Below are 18,556 nucleotides of genomic sequence, written 5' to 3' on the forward strand. Positions count from 1 at the left end.
TAATAAAAGATTTAAAGTGAGAATGATTTGAATTGGACTTAGAGAAGAATGTTGGATTTGGCTGGGTGGAAGAGAAAGGCAAAGACATTTTATTTTTTATTTTTTCATTCTATTTTTTAAAGATTTATTTATTTATTTGTGAGAGAGAGAGAGTGTGTGCACACACACAGTGGGGAGAGACAGAGGGAGAGAGAGACTCAATAGCAGACTGCTTGCTGAGCACAGAACCTAACAGGGGGCTCCATCTCACAACCCTGAGATCATGACCTGAGCAGATATCAAGAGTTGGATACTTAGCTGACCGAGCCACCCAGCATTGCAGAGACATTTTATTTTTTTTTAAGATTTATTTATTTAACTTAGAGAGAAAGAGAGAGAATCTGAGCACAGGGGGGAGGGGCAGAGGGAGAGAAAGTCATAACCTCAAATATAATCTAATTGCTGAAAATAAAAGTTTAACATTATACCTTATAGTGACAGTTTTATTTTATTTTATTTATTTATTATTTATTTATTTATTTATTTGACAGAGAGAGACACAGCGAAAGAGGGAATACAAGCAGGGGGAATGGGAGAGGGAGAAGCAGGCTTCCCGCAGAGCAGGGAGCCCGATGCGGGGCTCGATCCCAGGACTATAGTGACATTTTTAAACAAATTCATCTTACTTGGCAAAATAAAAAAAAACTTAATATGGAAAATAAATATAATAACATAATTTATAAACTCTTGAAATGTTCTTAATCTCATGATTACCTACTTAAAGGAATAAATAATCTCTGATTTTTATTCAATGTAACACTCTCTCTTCTTTTTTAAGTGCATTTATGATTGTTCTTCACTCTATGGCTCGGTCTTCTTTATTTCTTCCCTGGCTACAATTATCATCCTTTCAAAATCAATATTCAAATTGATTTTTTAGAGGCAAATGGGAAACTACTATCATTCCATGACATTTAAAATATATGTATGAAGATATTTGACAATAACACCAAATCAGCAGGTACATATTCTTACATAGGTATGTTTTCTGAGAAGCAAGTTATTTAAAAAACGATTTGCCTATCAACTAACATGTAGATGGTTTCTAAATTTTCCAGCACTCTGTATGCATGTTCTTAACCTGAATCTATTGGTAGCTTTTAGGGAGAGAGCCCTGAGAGCCTCCCAAAATCATCTGTAAATATTATGCAGTTACTTCTATTTGAGGAGAGATGAGAATACTATGGCCCATACATAGCTTTTATCAAGTTTTGGTGGTGTTTTTTTTTTTTAAGTTTTTACTTAAATTCCAGTTAGCTAACATACAGTATAATATTAGTTACATGTATATAAATATAGTGATTAAACACTTCCATACAACAAGTTTTTATAAAAGCCAAGGACACACACAAAAAAGGTACTTAGTATTTTTGAACAGTTGTTTATAGATACATAATGTTCTTGAATGCTGAAAGTATGTTGAGTAGTAGAAACCCATGAAAGTTTATTTTGTATCTCCTGGGTGCCATGAGCTCTGTTCAGTCCTCCAAATCAACCTGTTTGCAAGAGAATGCAAATGGGGACAGGAGAGGGTTAACATGTATATATATTCACTATAATATAAGGCAGTGCAAAATACATGTATTAAGGACTTGCAAAATGAGAAGGGGTTAAAGAAGGTATTCATAAAGACTGATGCTGACTTCAATAATGTCACTTGGTATGGAAGGAGTTTTTTTTTTTATTTCTCATTTTTTTTAAAGATTTTATTTATTTATTTATTTATTTAGAGCACAAACCGGGGGGAGGGACAGATGGAGAGGTAGAAGTAGACTCCCCGCTGAGCAGGGAACTGATGTAGGGCTCAATCCCAGGACCCAGGGATCATGACCTGAGCAGAAGGCAGACGCCCAACTGACTGAGCCACTCAGGCGCCCCTATTTCTCATTCTTAAAAAGCTTTTATTGAGGTACAAATATTACCATTGCATCTTAAAACAAATGGTGCATTGTATCAAATACGTTAAAAAACTTATGGAAATAATAGCTATTTTATAAAATTTAAATGCCATCTAATCTTTTACTCTAGTGCTTAGGTACATGTCTTAAAGCAAATACCCATTAAAAAATATAGGTATTAAGCACTGAATGTATGTAAAATCTTGCATTGAGGACAGTGAAAAGACATGCCTGAGGCAATTTACAACCTATTTTACTCCTGAATAATATTTGACAGCTAACCATATTATATAAACTAAAATATCCTCTCAAGAAGAGACACTTATTCCAGACTAAGACAAAGTTTTAAATGTGCACCTGAAAAAAAAAAAAAAAAATGACAGCATTGTGGCATAGAGTCAACCCTTCTAATTCAGGAAGTGTAATTAGTACCAAGCTAAAGGGAAAAAAACAACAATACATTTTACAATAATTTGTAATTCCATTTTTCTTGTGGAGAAGAAAAATACATTACCAAGTGTAAGTCAAGACAGTGTAGAAATAAAAATACATTATTTGTCTCCCACTAACTTTGACACAAGCCAATAAACAAAACAAACAAAAACAAAAACAAAAACAGATCAGATCTGTGCCATACCTATTTAAGCCTTTAAACTATACCCAAAGGTTTTTTAAAGGAATAAAGTTCTTTACATCAACACTGCAATGATTACCTAATATAGGTAAAATCTCCTAATGGAGGATTATTTAATATATTTTAAATAATATAATAAAAGTAAATTTATATATTAAATATGTTTGAGTTTTATCTTTGAATTGGAATTAATTTTTATAAACTAAGATAAAATGGTTTATGAATCTTTAGTTCTATAAATAGCAGTGATTTTTTCATATATAAATGGAACATCCCCCAAATTACATTTTCATAAAATATTCACTGCTTTCTAATTAACACATAATAACATTAAGGAAATAGCAAGTACAAAGGCTGAAAAGGAAACATGGACTGATTGAGTTGAGAAACTGTAGTTATTCATTATTAATTGATTAAAATTTAGAGAAGGAAGACAGGAAGAAGACATTGAATTTACACAAATAGATAAGAATGGCCTTGCCCCTCAGAAGAAAAGTCTGCTTTACCATGAAGTTTGAAAGGAGTGATTGCAGTATTTTGGGCAGACATATACCATAATCAGATTTCCATGCTATAAATATTACCTTCATGGAATTGTGGACCATGGACTGGAAGGATCTGGAGAGAATTCAGAAGAGAGAATTAACTAAGGCAGTGCTTCTGGGTATGGAGAAGGTAGAACTTGGAAAGTATGGGAAGCTGCGAATATCTGTGGAACATTCAAGAGGTGATTTCACCCAGGCAATCAGATAGAAAGATCTGAATGTGCTAGGAGAGATCAGAAGGCTGAAACAAACTATCCCAAGTTTGTGAATCCCTTATTTGTACAAAGAAAAACAAATCAGAGCTATTTGGCATCATGAAGACTAACTTGTTAATTGAATGGATTTTCATTTTTCAGCTAGTTGTTTTGGCAGCTTGTAGACACAGCCTTACAATCACTGCTCATTAGGATATTGGAACGATAGCTCCCCACTCTCCAGGGAATAAGTATGATTTCATAAACCATGGTAACTGAAGAATGAACACTTTCAATATGATATAATTAAACATTATGGGAAGGAATGGATTAGGGTTCTTTGTGACATTTGGCTAAACATGCTAGCTAGCAAAAATACACAAATGAAGGTCACATTTGCAATTATTATAAAAGTGTCTACATTTTAATTAGGTAGCTGATAAATGTCATTGAGCCTTAGCCACTGACCAACTGTCATTTTAAAAAAAGAAGAAAAATGTCACCTAAAAATTCAGAATTTTTTGCATTGTCATGAAATTAAAACTTGTAGCCACAATAAAGTGTGTGCAGCAATGAGATGTTAAGTGAGCTTAGTGACAATCCCAAATAAAATTTTAAAAAGAAATATTTTGACAACATATGATGTCACTAACAATACAGATTCCTAAGAATTGTTTTATAAAGCAGATCTGCCTTTACCATCCGAGAAATGGAGCCACACTAGTCTTAAAAGGCTCTTCTTAGCATAAGTTTAATAACATTTTTTGGCCTCTGGGTTTGGCTTAAATGCATTCTTTATTAATTTAGATTAAATATTCACTGACTTTCTCCCTTCTATAACTAATCATTCCTTTTTTTTTTTTTTTTTTTTTTTTACTAATCATTCCTTTTAACCTCAGGCAATTTTGTACCTGACATAAGAACAAAAGAAATTGGAATAACCTTTTGGATATTCTAAAAGTATTTTGAACTTTAAATAGTAACTCAAAAATTTTTGTTTCCTTCCCCTGAAAAAATAATAAATAAAATTTGCATCAACCAGCTGAATATGACTTTCCTTTTAAATTAGCATTTGAACATGGCACAAAGAAAAGTCAATATATGTAATGCTTTTAAGGTGAATCTGACCAATATTTCTAAATCTAAAATCTTAAAGTAGTCATAAGTAAATTCAGAAAGAAATTCAAAGTCAAAGTAAATAAATAAGAAAGAAAATGATCATTAATTTACCTACATAAAAATGTAAATCTTCTTTCTATAGTACATTATCATCAAATTAAAATTAGCATTGCAGTAAATGGAATTATTAATGGTCATAGTGTACAAAATGATTTTAAGAACCAAGAAAAAGAAAATCACAATTGAATAGGGAAAAAAAGGAAAACTACTTTATATGTAATTCAATGAGGAATATGTATATAGAAAATGTATCTGGCTAATCAAAATGCAAACCTAAGCGATGATGAAATAAGGTTTTTGTTATCATACTTTAAGGATAATTCACATTAACAATCATCTAATAAAATGGTATACAAGATATTATAATGAAATGTTAAAAAGTTATTGCTGCCTCAGAATGCTAACAAGAGCATAATTAAGTCAAAATTCTTTGAAAAAAATTCAGCAAAAGCTATTTTCAGATTTAGAAATTCCAACACTATGATGCTCTTCTAAGGAAATTATTAGTTATACAGACAAAAATTTATGTACAAGGATAGTCCTGCATCATTATATATAACAGAAAAATTAATCTGATTACAGAGGCATGATTAAATAAATTATAACAAAACATCACTGGAATGTTATGCAGCCAATAAAATGCATTTGAGAAACATTTGGAACGGATTAAATAATCACAATATGATATTAAATAAAAATTAGGAGACTGCATCTATAAACTGGTCCCAGTTTCCTTCAAATAAAACAAAGAAAATCTGCCTAATTTTCTGTTGGTATATCTGTCTATACATGAAATAGAAAACATCCAGAGATTGTTTTGTGAAGGTATTACCTCTGGGTTTTAAGTTTAGAGAGGATTTTGATTCTACAGCAAGGATACATTTATTTTAAAATCAGAAGGTTTAAAATTAGAATTCATGGGAAATTTAAGGTATCACAATTCCTGTTGAATCTGAACCCCATAACTTATTCCATAAGGGAAAGGATTAAGAGAAGGACCCCTCTGACCCTGAAGCAAGAAACCAAATGAATAAAAGGCAGTTGAGCTAAAACTCTCCCACAGATTTAGCAAAGTACCAGATATCTATTTCCTTGAAGCTTAATTCATATGCAAGTAAGTCTTTGAGTTGGAAAGTAGAGTTTGTGATCTGTATGTACCTGAAAAATAACAGTTTCACAGTTGGGAGTTGCTTTCTGGAAATTGAGTTTGTTAGATATTGAGTAAGTGCCACGGATGAGGCAGATGTGGAGGCACCGACAGGGAGAGCGACATTCTAAATCAGGATGCAACATTTTACCCTGCTTGATGTCTCTATCTTTATTTAACTAAGTAACTGGGCCAAATGAGCTGTCAGTTTAGGCTAGAATACCACAACCACAGCAGATGAGTAAATTTAAACGATTAGCAGGTATTTCTTCTGTTAAATGTGAATTCTCTTAACTTTGCTAAAATGTCATTGAAAAATTATTTTTTTGATGTCTTCTTTAAATAAATTGCTGTTAGTTGCATAGTTTCAGATTTATTGCAGTATGTGCCTTGCTTGCATGTAGTTACTAGGGTCAAAGTTGTAGGACTGCCTTTGAAAAAAATTGCCTTATAAGGAGGTCATTTGGGGTCGCCAATAACTAACACCCCTTGAAGGAATTCTTAAGCAACTTTTTCATGTGCTAAAGTAGCAAAATAAAAGTCATAAACACTTTTATAAATGTTTATTTCTCATTTCTGAAATATGAAAAAAGCTCAAGTCAAATTCCACGTCCAATGTCATGTCCTGTTTGATTGCTATCAATCGCTTCTTCCTAGATGTTTCCCAGAAACTTAGAATGCACAATAATCCTATTATGCTCCTACTCTCCCCAATGTCTATCACCCAGCCACCCCATCCCTCCCACCCCCCACCACTCCAGCAACCTTCAGTTTATTTCCTGAAGTTAAGAATTTCTCATATCAGTGAGATCATATGGTACATGTCTTTCCCTGATTGACTTATTTCGCTTAGCATAATACCCTCCAGTTCTATCCACATCGTTGCAAATGGCAAGATTTCATGTTTGTTTGTTTTTTTGATGGCTGCATAATATTCCATATTATATGTGATATATATATCACATATTCTTTATCCATTCATCTGTTGAGGGACTTCTTGGCTCTTTCCATAGTTTGGCTATTGTGGACATTGCTGCTATAAGCATTGGGGTGCATGTGCCCCTTCAGATCCCTACATTTGTATCTTTGGGGTAAATACCCAGTAGTGCAATTGCTGGGTCATAGGGTAGTTCTATTTTCAACTTTTTGAGGAACCTCCATACTGTTTTCCAGAGTGGCTGCACCAGCTTGCATTCCCACCAACAGTGTAGGAGGGCTCCCATTTCTCCACATCCCTGCCAACATCTGTCATTTCCTGACTTGTTAATTTTAGCCATTCTGACTGGTGTGAGGTGGTATCTCATTGAGGTTTTGATTTGAATTTCCCCAATGCTGAGTGATATTGAGCACTTTTTCATTTCATTTAATAGTGCGGTTTGTGGCCTGGTGATCCCAATGAGACTGTGATTACTGGAACAACCGACAGCTAAGGAAAATGAACATTGAGATTTCTTTAATGGTAAAATATATGGAAATTGATTGCTCAGAACATCTGCACAAGGCAGGAGCCAATACACCCACCTGAGGGAGAAGGTTCAGCTTGCTTGGAACCTACCCTCTTCCTTACAGAGACACACTTCTGCCTAAGATAGTACCCATGTGGAGTAGGGATTCCACCAGACCTGAGAGAAACATTTATTATCTTAATGGGGGGCATTGTACCCTCTTACTCCTAAATGACTTCTAACATATGCAAGTGTAAAAATAACTTCCCATAGATCCCCTATTTGAAAAGAACTAAACCCAGTAAAGACCATTTCTCTCAAAATGTCACTATATTTTTATCTGAGAGACTATCAGCATCAGATTGAGGTGTGTTCAATCATAAATCTATGATTATAAAGTGGTTTCCCTGAAGTTTACATTATTCTCTTAGTTTCTAAGAACTTTTTAAAGGCAAGTATTTTCTGTTTTATTGCTTTTTCTATTTCTATGGTTAACTTTCCATCTGGGATCCATAAGAATTGATCATTTCCTGTATATTGAATGAATGTTAAATTCTGTATTGCATTATGTATGTCTATGTAGCCCACACATATCAAGATAATTCTTAGCTATCTAAAATTCCATTATTGTAACTGGCCATCTTGAATTCCATTTCTAAATCCAAAATGGACTGAGTACATCAACATTCTATAGACTTGTAGATTGTAGTAGAGCTATTACATCATTGGAAGCACTGGACATAATGAAACACACCTGCTTATTTTTTATATCGTAGATAAAGAAAGGATAACTTTCCCAAAGAATATTTCCTAAAACTGGGGGTAAGGGGAATGCATTTTGTTTTATTATTTTTTATTCATAGCATTTATTGTTAAATAATGTCAGCTTTATCTGATTTATTATCAAATACTATCTAATCTATCTTAAACACACAGAGACTAAGAAGATTAAAGCTAATATAATCATTGCAGACTTAAAACTTCACTGAAATCTTTAATTATCCAAAACAAGAGGAAATTCTTTAATCACTAAATTAATTTGGTTATATTTCACAACTAGCTCCTGCCCTTATTAATTTCCTCAGTGATTAGAAAACAACAGGCATATTATGGAGGAAATATCAATTAATGCAGTCACACTTTAGGCTTTTGATAGTTTAAAAAGGTATTATCTAAATACTATAGATTTTTTTAAATTTATAACAATAGTGAAAAAATATACAAATCAGAAGAAATGTGAGAAGATCTGTCTGTCTCTCTTGGTCTCTCATTTAATAAAAGCAAATATAGGGGCACCTGGGTGGCTCAGTTGGTTAAGCAGCTGCCTTCGGCTCGGGTCATGATTCCAGGGTCCTGGAATCGAGCCCCATGTCGGGCTCCCCTGCTCAGCAGGGAGTCTGCTTCTCCCTCTGCCTCTGCCTCTCCCCCTGCTTGTGCTCTTTCTCTGTCAAATAAAGAAATAAAATCTTAAAAAAAGCAATATATATATAATATCCAGATTAAGGTGTAGAAACTTTCATGATCTATCTGCGCATACAACTAAACATTTACTATTGAAAAAAGATAAAATTTTCCAAATCTTAAATCATTATGACTTCAAATATAAATAGTGTATCTGAACAGAAGTGGTAGAAATAATTTAGAGCTATGTTTCTTTTTACTCTATAAGTATGTTTATTTTTTAATCCGATGCAAAGAATACTAGAAATGTAATACTGTTAATTTTTTTCCTTATATCTTAGAAGTACTACAGTTTAGATGCTCAACTTTGGTGTTTTAAAAATGATGAATTTAATCTTCTGCATGTCTTTTCTCACTTCTCCAGCTAAAACACTATAAAGTTTACACATAATACAGTTCTTGAAGAAAGTGCTGATTGGAGACATAGAGTAAATTTGACTCGGGCTATTTCAAACTCTCCTCTGCCATAGATGCACACTACCAAATTGAAATGATGCACATTATTTATAAATTATTAACGATTTCTAAATATGCTTCACATGACTGGCTTCACTGAGGTGTTACATCCATCCTTGCAAGCTTCATAAGACAGTAGCAGGCTAAAGTTGCACAGTTAACATTAATTCTCATCCAAGAGAGGACAGCCTTAGCAATTACCCTGAAAAAGGTCAGATATCAAATTTCTTTAAGCTGACTTTGATGCCAAATTGAGTCACACTGCAGGCTTGGATATTGTATGACTTCTGCTTTTTCTGTACACTGTGTCATCAATATACGGTGTCATATTTGCTCCACTGATTTATGAGTCCATGATTAAGCATTAATATTCTGCAGAGCATCACATATCATTTGATTCTATAGTTTATTTATATTTATTATTATATGAGCATAAATGAATATCTAAAATCAAACTAGAATTGAATTTATACAAATACTTGTCATTTCATGAATTTTTGGTGCTGCTTAGACTTATTTGGCTGTAAAAATTAATACCATTGTGTGGGGAAATGATGGAAAAAGATTTAAATACAGAATACAATAGTGATGTTCTAGTTTTATCATCAATATTTTAAGTGCTTTAAAGTTCATTGTAAACGTGTTTTTCACACTTAGGGACAGAGATGCAATTCTGAAGTTGACTTAGTATCAGAAAATTCAGGAAATTTTAAATATGGTAAAGGATTATATATTTTAAAATGTATCCTTTATCATATTGACATTTTTATCCTACTTATTTATAAATATTGCCATAAAAATTTTAGTTCTACTAATTTGAATCCATTATCTCATGAATATTATTTACATTAATGGCAATGATAGCTATAAAGTGACCTTTTAGGTAATGGAAAAGTAATGCTATTAGTTCCAAGACTGCAAGTGGTGGCAATGTCATTCTGACTTAATGGACTACAGTTTTATTAAATAATATAGGTTCAGTGGTCCCAGGGTCATTTGATTAGGAAATATTTAATGAAGGCATTAATATTTACTCCTAGCCAACTTCCAGCTGGAGTTTCATGGTGTGAGAGCACCAGGTTAATTGAGTTTTATCACCAAATCTCTAGACCACTTTAGAAATAACTGTAATGCACATTCCCTAAAGTCTGATCTATGAGCAGTGAGAAAATAGAAGAAAAAATGATTAACGCATAACTAGATTCTGCTGACATCTTCAGCATAGAGATTCATTAAAAGTTTGAGCAACTGACGAAGATTTCTCTAACAAAGAATTCTGAGTCACTTTTCCTTCCAAACCCTGGACAGGAAGATGGAGAAAAGATGTGTAGGTCTTGCTTTAGCCAATAGAAACATAACAATATATAAGCAATGAGTTTTCTATAGATTCATAATTTCCATTAGTGACCAAAATTTTTTCTGAAGAATTTACTCATGAGAATATACCTGTCAGGAAAATAAAATTGTAACTATCCCCCTTCCATTTGCCACTCTTTTAATTCCTCAAGGTAAAATGAGTATTAAAATTTGGTATTTATTTTTTTAATTTTGTAACCCAATCAAATCTGGAAGGCATAAGCCCAATATTCAATTATGTCCACCAGAGGTAATAAGTGCAGATTATAATAAAAATTATATAGTTATCATTTATTGAGTTCTTACTATGAACCAGGCAAATTTCTAAGTGCTTTATGTGGATTACTTTATTTGATCTCTACAACAACCTATGATGGAAAAAACTGTTGTTATCTCCATTCTAAAGGCAAGGAAACTGAGGCATAGAACTATTCATATTTTGTCCAAAGCCATAGATCTGCTATGAGGTAGAGTACATATTTAAATCCAAGCAATCTAACTTGGAGACTATTTTGCAAACAGGTTTACTGACAAAGCTGCTCTCATCCAAAATTCTCAATCAATAAAATGAGTGGCCAAGGTGTAGGAGGATGTATACACCAGAGCCAAGAGTAAAGTTTTCATTGCCAGAAACGGAGTCATGATGCCAACAAAGTAAAAAAGTTAGATGTTGGCAAGTATCCTCTCAAGGCACTCTGTTTTTTTTCTTCCCCCCACCCTTTTTCTTCATTATATGTATCATAGTTCTTATTTTTATACAGTTTTAGAATAATTTTATTTAATGTTCCTCTGCTAATATTTTACCAATTTATAACCCTCTACCAATACTCATATTTACTGTATCCTCAGTTCCTGACACATAATAGAATTTCAATGAAGAGTTGTTGGAAAAAAAAAAATCAATGAATGCTGAATGAGAAAGGAGTGAATTAGGGAGAAAATGATGTTTAAGTTTGCTAAAAGAAACCAAGGGCTTATGTGTAGTAGGAAACCAGTCCAGAGCCTAAACAGAGTGTCACTCAGCAGTTATATTTCACTGAGTCTCTTTGAAATCTGGGGCCCAACCTATGCTTGCCATCATGACTCCATTTAAATGGAGAAGATTTTTTTTTTCCCACAATACCAACATTTAGAAGCTTAGAAGACAAAGAAGAATTAGCAAGGGTGATAAGGAGTAGCTAGTGAAACAGGAATAAAAACATGAGATGGTAGTGTACTGGAATCACATGAGGAAAATGTTTAAAGGAAAACAAAGAATGGTTAACCATATTGAATGCTGCTCATAGATGAAAACTGATCTTTAGATTTAGCAATGACCTAGTCGTTGTTCACCTGGAAGAGAGTCATTATTGTGGAATATTATAAGCAAGACTGCTTGCAATAGGCTCAAGGGAGAATGGCAGGAGAGGAATTGAACACAGTGACCATTGACAGCTCTTTTCAAGAAGTCTTGCTGTAAAGGAAAATCAGTGGGAGGAGTGGTAAGTTTAGATAGCTTTTTTTAAAGGTTAGATCACTTTTTGTATGGTTATGAATTGGTGCTGAAGGAGAAATAGAGGGAGTTTTCTAGAAAGACATCCTTGAGCAGTCAAGATGGGGTGGAATGAGATTCAATGCACCCAAGTGGAGGAGTTGGCTTTTAATAGAGGCACAGACAATTCAGTGAAAGCAAGGTAGCATATATGAATGTACATACAGGTGGGCGTGCATGTGAGGGATCTACTCTTATGATTGCTTCTATTTTCTCAATTAAATAGGAGCACCATAATCAGGAAACCCAAAAAAGTGTGGAGCTTGAGGACAAAAGATAAGATGTAAATTATTCCTTCCAGGGATATTAAATGGACTAGGGAAATGTGGTAGTATTGCTGGGAAACTTGAAGATCTCACTCGTCGTTAATATCATGAACTGTGACCTTTAGGCATGATTTTCTGTTCTTTTCCAGCTGCACTCAGAAGCACAGCATGTTGATGGTTGGATTTAAAGTAGATAGGGAGTTTAGTCTGTGAAAACAAGTGAGGGTAAGGGCCAGTGTGAGTGAAGGTACATTGAAAGAAGTAACTAAAGTAATGAACCACAAACTCTAAACTGGATAGGGAGGTAATTGGGGAAATGAGAGGACTGAAAGGGTATTAAGATCAGTAACTTGTAAATCTTAAAGAGGTTGAGATCCTAGAAAGAGGTGAACAGTAAGATGAGATGGGCAGAAATGCAAACACCTGAATTTAAACTTAGTAAGGTGATGCAGTATTTTTCACCCTCAACTGAACCCTGTACGTGTTAAATCAATTCAGTCTCTCTAAGTTGGGGGTTAAACAAAGTCTTATGATGGAAACCTCATTTTCCTATTTATTTATAGTAATGTATCTATTTTCCAGAACTGAGGGTCCCCAGAACTGGGAGTAAAGAGTGGAGAAATTAAAGATGTCAGAAAAGGAAGCTGGATAGCTAGGAGGGCACCAGGTAGAAGAGTTGGAAATGCCCCCAAAAGAGGGACACCTCACTGAATTGATAGTTACCTACGCACAGACCAGGAGACTATTAGATGCCACAGGCTAAGGCCAGGGTCTATATGTCTAATGCAATGGAATTGGCATTGTGGGGGTTCCAGACTTTCTTCCAGAGCTTGGAAAGTCCTCTTCACCTCCTTTTACTTTCACATTCACTGTGCATTTTATGTGGAACAGTAAGGCAGCTTTATTGCTGTGGGAACCCCTTCTCTTCAGGGCCAGCCTTTCCATACTGATCTTCAACACTGTCAACTGCTCCGTCATCAACATTGAAGGACTCTTCCCTTCTTTTTAGTAACTTCACACTTTCCTGCTTTTCCTCTTTCCTTTACAGGCTCCACTACCTCTGCTATTCTCTTAAATGCTGGTGCTTCTCAGGGTTCCATTTTCAACACTCTATTCCTCATTTTATGCATTTCTTTGGCAAGCTCATCTATTCTCATAGTTTAATAACCATCTATTTGGTTACCATTTAATAATCTCTCATTAGCCTGTAACTCCCTTATGTTTACAAAATTTTCTAATCAAAACTCAAGCCCTCTACTTCCCCTAAACTGAATTCATGAGCTTTCAGCTCAAGCACATGCCTTTTCCTCCATCTTTATCCATCTTCTAGTAGCACAGAGTATCCCCAAATTCTTATTTTCCCTTCCTTGCCTCCATTTAAATCGATCAGTAATCTTAATGATTTTATTCCCATCTACCTTATATCACCTCTTCATTCCTGACTAATCTTTGCCTTTATTACAGCTTTAAGCTCTTCATATGTATTTTTTCTTTTTCTTTTTTCTTGTTCCAAATGACATTGCAGCCAGGGAGATCTTTCTAAAATTTATACTGCTTTCCTTTCAGGGTCCTACCATTTTAGCATGGCATAGTAGGCATTTCATCATTATTCCCAGCTTACCTATCCAGACTTACTTCTCCTCTCACCTCTCTCTCTCACACTCTGAGCTCCTGATTATTTTAACTTACCAAGCACACACTGCTGCCTTTCCTTTCCAGGTATTCATATATTTTCTTCCCTTTCTAGGATATCTTTCCTTCCCCACCCAGAACTTTGCTGAACTAATCACTAATGGTGTTTCAGGACTCAGATTAGATATAATTCAACTGGAAAGCATTTTATGATGGCCCTAGACTAGATGAGAAAAATTCCCACCCATCAGAGGGAGCCCCTAACTCCTTGAATTTACTTTTATATCCCATTGAGTTAAAGTTCTCCTATAATTGCCTTTCCTTGTCACTATATCACAAGCTCCTTGATGCCTGATGCAATATCTTGTTCACCTTTGTATCCCTAGCATTTAGCCCCTACTGAGTCTCATTACATGTTTGCTGAATACATGAATGAATGAATAAATTGTCAGATTTCTAGTAACAGCTTTGGGTTCACTTTAATTGATGAAAAGGACTCTCCACTGCAACAGATGCAACTTATTATATAACAAATGAGGCCCTGGTGTGGAGCACACAGCCAAATTATCATTTGGCTCATCTCTATTTATACAGATTACTATAAGCCAATTACTGTAGCACTTAGATAATATGTATTTTGTTAATATATATTAGCAAATAATATATATAATAATCATATATACATATATGATTCACAACCTCAATGATGATCCTTATGAAGGCCTTTGTATTTTTCCACTGATTATCCTTCTCTAGCTTTAAAAACTATAAACCACATTCTCATGCTCCATTTTAATTTTTAACACTAGCATGGTACAGTTCTTTTTTTTTTTTCTTTTTATATATGAGCAGTGTAGGCAACTGAAACACAAAGAAACAAACTACACTAAGAAATGAATAGGTTCAGGGGCGCCTGGGTGGCTCAGTCATTAAGCATCTGCCTTCAGCTCAGGTCATGATCCCAGGGTCCTGGGATCGAGCCCCGCATCGGGCTCCCTGCTCAGTGGGGAGCCTGCTTCTCCCCTGCTTGTGTTCCCTCTCTCGCTCTGTCTCTCTCTGTCAAATAAATAAAATCTTAAAAAAAAAAAAAAAGAAATGAATAGGTTCCGAGACCACAACTACAAACTAACTTGAAGGAAAACTCATTCTCTTTTCAATTCCTTACACCTCTAGGTGTCAAAACTTGCATTTAATTCCAGGTTTTAAAGGAGATTTTATGTCTATCCATAATCTATTCTCATATAGTTTGCCCAGGAGAGGTTAGCTATTTTCAGTTAAAATTGATCCACCTTCACCATACTTGTAGTTGAACACAAGGACTAAAGGACATGAATCTCTTAAAAGCTCCTGATAGGCTTGGATTACACATATCATACTCAATTTAAATGTGCAGAACATCTAAATTGAACATCTAAAAACATACTTTTTTCTAGTTTCAGAGAAATCATATTTGCAGTTTCACAAAACAGAAAATGTTATCCTTAATTCAAAGTTTAACACCTACTTAAGTGTTATTTTCAAATCACAGAAATAATTCTTGCATTCAAAAATATCTCTGAGACTGTACAATAATTCTAAATAATTTTCATTATGAGGAAGCTTACTCACAAAGATAAATTATTTTTTTTCAAATTAACTTAACATCCATTAAATTCAAATGTCAGATCCCCTCAACAAAAATGTGTTATTTTTAAAAATATTTCCAACATCAAGAAATTGTCAAATTCATTTGAGATTTGACATAGAATAAACCTCCAATTCCTAATTGTTCTTTAGATTTCATAATAATTAGGTTGTATTTTTAAACATTTGATCTACACACTAACCTGACTCTCTCTCCTGGGAACATAAAAGAGTTAACATATTCTCCTTCAGGTACTATATATATCTTTTCTAATGAAAACCTTGAGAATTAAAACAAAATACAGTCAGGACATTTCTCAATAATCATTTAATGTAGGAATTTCATAACAGTGTCTCCACTTAATATTAAGTCATATAAATTATATAACAAAATCTACATAACAAATTTTGTCCAAAATTGTTTATTTTCCATTGTGAATTTGACTGCTTGTCAAGAATATGGGCATAACTTACAGTCTAGTCAAAATACATACTGCAATTAGATGCATTTCCTACTAAGTGATAAATTTTACTCTTGAAGATTCAATCTATAATTAAAGGATGTAACTGAGAATGTGGGTATTTTTTCCTTTTTTTCCCATTTTTTAATAATAAATAAGGAACTGATCTAATGTATGTGAATGGATATTTTAATAAGAAGATAAACAAAAAAAGTTAATTCCCAAATATTCCTGGCAAAGGAAGTAAGACTTGAATTTTTGGATGTCCTTCTTACATTTTTCCCTTTTTTTCTTCTTCGTTCCTCCTTTCTGTTCCTTTCCTTTCTTTTTCTTCTCTTTCCTTTCTTCCTTCATGACTTTTTTCTTTCTCTCTCTCTTGCAGACCCAACATTGAAACTAGCAGAATTTCCAGAAAATATTTTTAAAATATAAAAGTAATGTTTTATTTTATATTATTTTATTTTGCCACTATCTTTGTAGTTTTCATTTGGTTGTTAACAATGTCTTCAGAAAAAATAATTTTCACAGGAAAAAATAAAAGTCTCACCAGAATTCACTTTTTATTATTGTTTTGTTTTTTTTTTTACAGAATATTCTGGAGCTCTTCCTAATTTCCCTACTTCATATGCTGCTTTGCTAAGAATTAAAAAGAGTTCATCTTCATCCCTCTTTGGTTCAAAGATCAGACCGCGATACAGTAATCCTTTATTAGGAACCCTGAGTGTTTCTTCACCAAGTTGGCGAGGAGCAACTCAACATTATTATTCCCCCATCAATCTTTATCATTCCTCAGATGCCTTCAAACAAGATGGTAAGTGTCAAAGGAAAACTGCATCTGTTGAAGTTAAACATGCAACAACCACTTTTTTCAAGACTATTGTGATTGGGGTCAAGGCTATTGCAACAGGGGATGGAGGTTAAAGTCAACTCCCTTAAAACAGAAAGTGGCAGAGTTTTTAAGATCTGGAAAAGTAGAGGACATTGAAGGAGAGGTTGGTCAATGTGATTAGGGCATGTAAGGGTGGAAAAGTTTTTTCTTTCTTTCCTTCTAGATTCTTTGGCTGGTCTAATAATTAAATTGGCATAACACAGATTAACAGGAGAAAAACAAATTTAATTTCATACATAGGAAGTGGCCAAAGCAGGAAGCTTTTATATCTTTTAGGCAAGGAAGCAATGGATTTGTGAAGAATCCGCAAGATAAATGGGTTTGGGCTTGAGGTAGTAATTAATGAAGAAGTAACAAGGTTTGTTTATACAGTCTTCTTGGCCCTAAATTCACTATTTCTGGTGGTAAGAATGCCTTCTACTCTCCTGGTACAGAGACAGTGCTTTTACATGGGAGATTGGTTTCCTGCCTTCAGGGGGAAGAAGGAGGGTTGGAGTATCCTTCTTGCATCAGTTGTTTCTTAAGTAACTTCATTTCAAAATAATCAATATACCAAAGTGGCATACTTTCAGTTGGCATATTCTGCTTTCCTTTAGCCATGTGTGTTTATTAACTGGTGCTTATTAAAGTTAGTCTCTTATCCTCCTATAGAGACGGGGAGAGAGGGAGCCTTTTTATCGTGATAATTGCATTTCAAAGGAATGGTTGCCAGGTCCTTAAGAAAGTGTGCATTTAGCATTATTTTGAATGGAAAATAAATAATGCAAATTTCCAACACTAAGACATCAGTTAAATTAAGGACTACTGAATAGCTATTAACATTAAGGTTTGAACAACATTTTCTAAATGTTCTCTAATTCTGTTGTTTTTGAATATATCAACAAAATAATACAAGGTTAGTTAACTGTCAGAGAAAAGCACTAACAACTGATTATTACTAGGCTTTTCCAGGCTCTTTTGTATAGCTTATCTCAGTAATTCTCTCAACAAATATGTGAAGTGGATATTCTTACTGTCTTCTATGTAAATAGAAACTCAGAAGCAGATAAGCATCTTTAACAAGGTCACACTGCTAATAAGCAGGCAATTTTTATTCATATATCTACTGATTTTAAGTCCAATACACTGGGCTACATTTCAATCATGATTGATGAAGGACTAAACATTCAAGTTGCAAGAACTAAACTATTTGGAAATATCCTAGAAATGTCATACTAGTTTGCTGTGCCAAGCACAGGCAAACTCATGCCTCATGATTATGCCAGTTGTTGCCATGTGAACATCATCTCAAAGAGTTGGCATTTAAATTTTATTTAAGCATAATATTAGCTTCTTAAAAATGTTTTATTTTTTTAATAGTATAATTTTAAAATTCCCATAATGCATTCTGTGAAAAGCAATATCAAGAGAATTAGAAGACAAGCCACAGACTGGGGGAAAATATTTGCAAAAGACACATCTGATAAAGGACTATTATCCAAAATTTACAAAAAAACTCTTAAAACTCAACATAAAACAATAAACAACCTAATTTTAAAAAATGAGCCAAAGACCTTGACACCTCACTAAAGATACACAGATGTCAAATAATCATATGAAAAAATGGACAACATCACTTGTCATCAAGAAATGAAAATTAAAATGAGATACCAATACATACCTTTTAGAATGGCCAAAATCCAGAACACTAAAAATACCAAATGCTGGAGAACACTCATCGATTGCTGGTAGGAATACAAAATTTTACAGCCACTTTGAAATACAGTTTGGTGGTTTCTTACAAAACTAAACATACTCTTA

General features: G+C 33.8%; 1 protein-coding gene across 12 annotated transcripts in view; it reads left to right on the forward strand.

Moving 5' to 3' along the window:
* Positions 1–18,556, forward strand: part of CNTN5 (contactin 5) — a 1,392,146-nt gene that overhangs the window by 783,427 nt on the left and 590,163 nt on the right. For all 12 annotated transcript variants that reach the window (XM_064577192.1, XM_064577190.1, XM_064577193.1 and 9 more), the window contains one exon: positions 16,457–16,678. In XM_064577192.1, the coding sequence (XP_064433262.1) occupies positions 16,457–16,678 (222 nt within the window). The remainder of the gene's footprint in view (positions 1–16,456; positions 16,679–18,556) is intronic.

The sequence above is a fragment of the Mirounga angustirostris genome, unplaced genomic scaffold (genome assembly GCF_029215605.1).
Source record: "Mirounga angustirostris isolate CCGP_5_RB_7025 unplaced genomic scaffold, mMirAng1.0.hap1 SCAF_13, whole genome shotgun sequence".
NCBI classification, from domain to species: Eukaryota; Metazoa; Chordata; class Mammalia; order Carnivora; family Phocidae; genus Mirounga; species Mirounga angustirostris.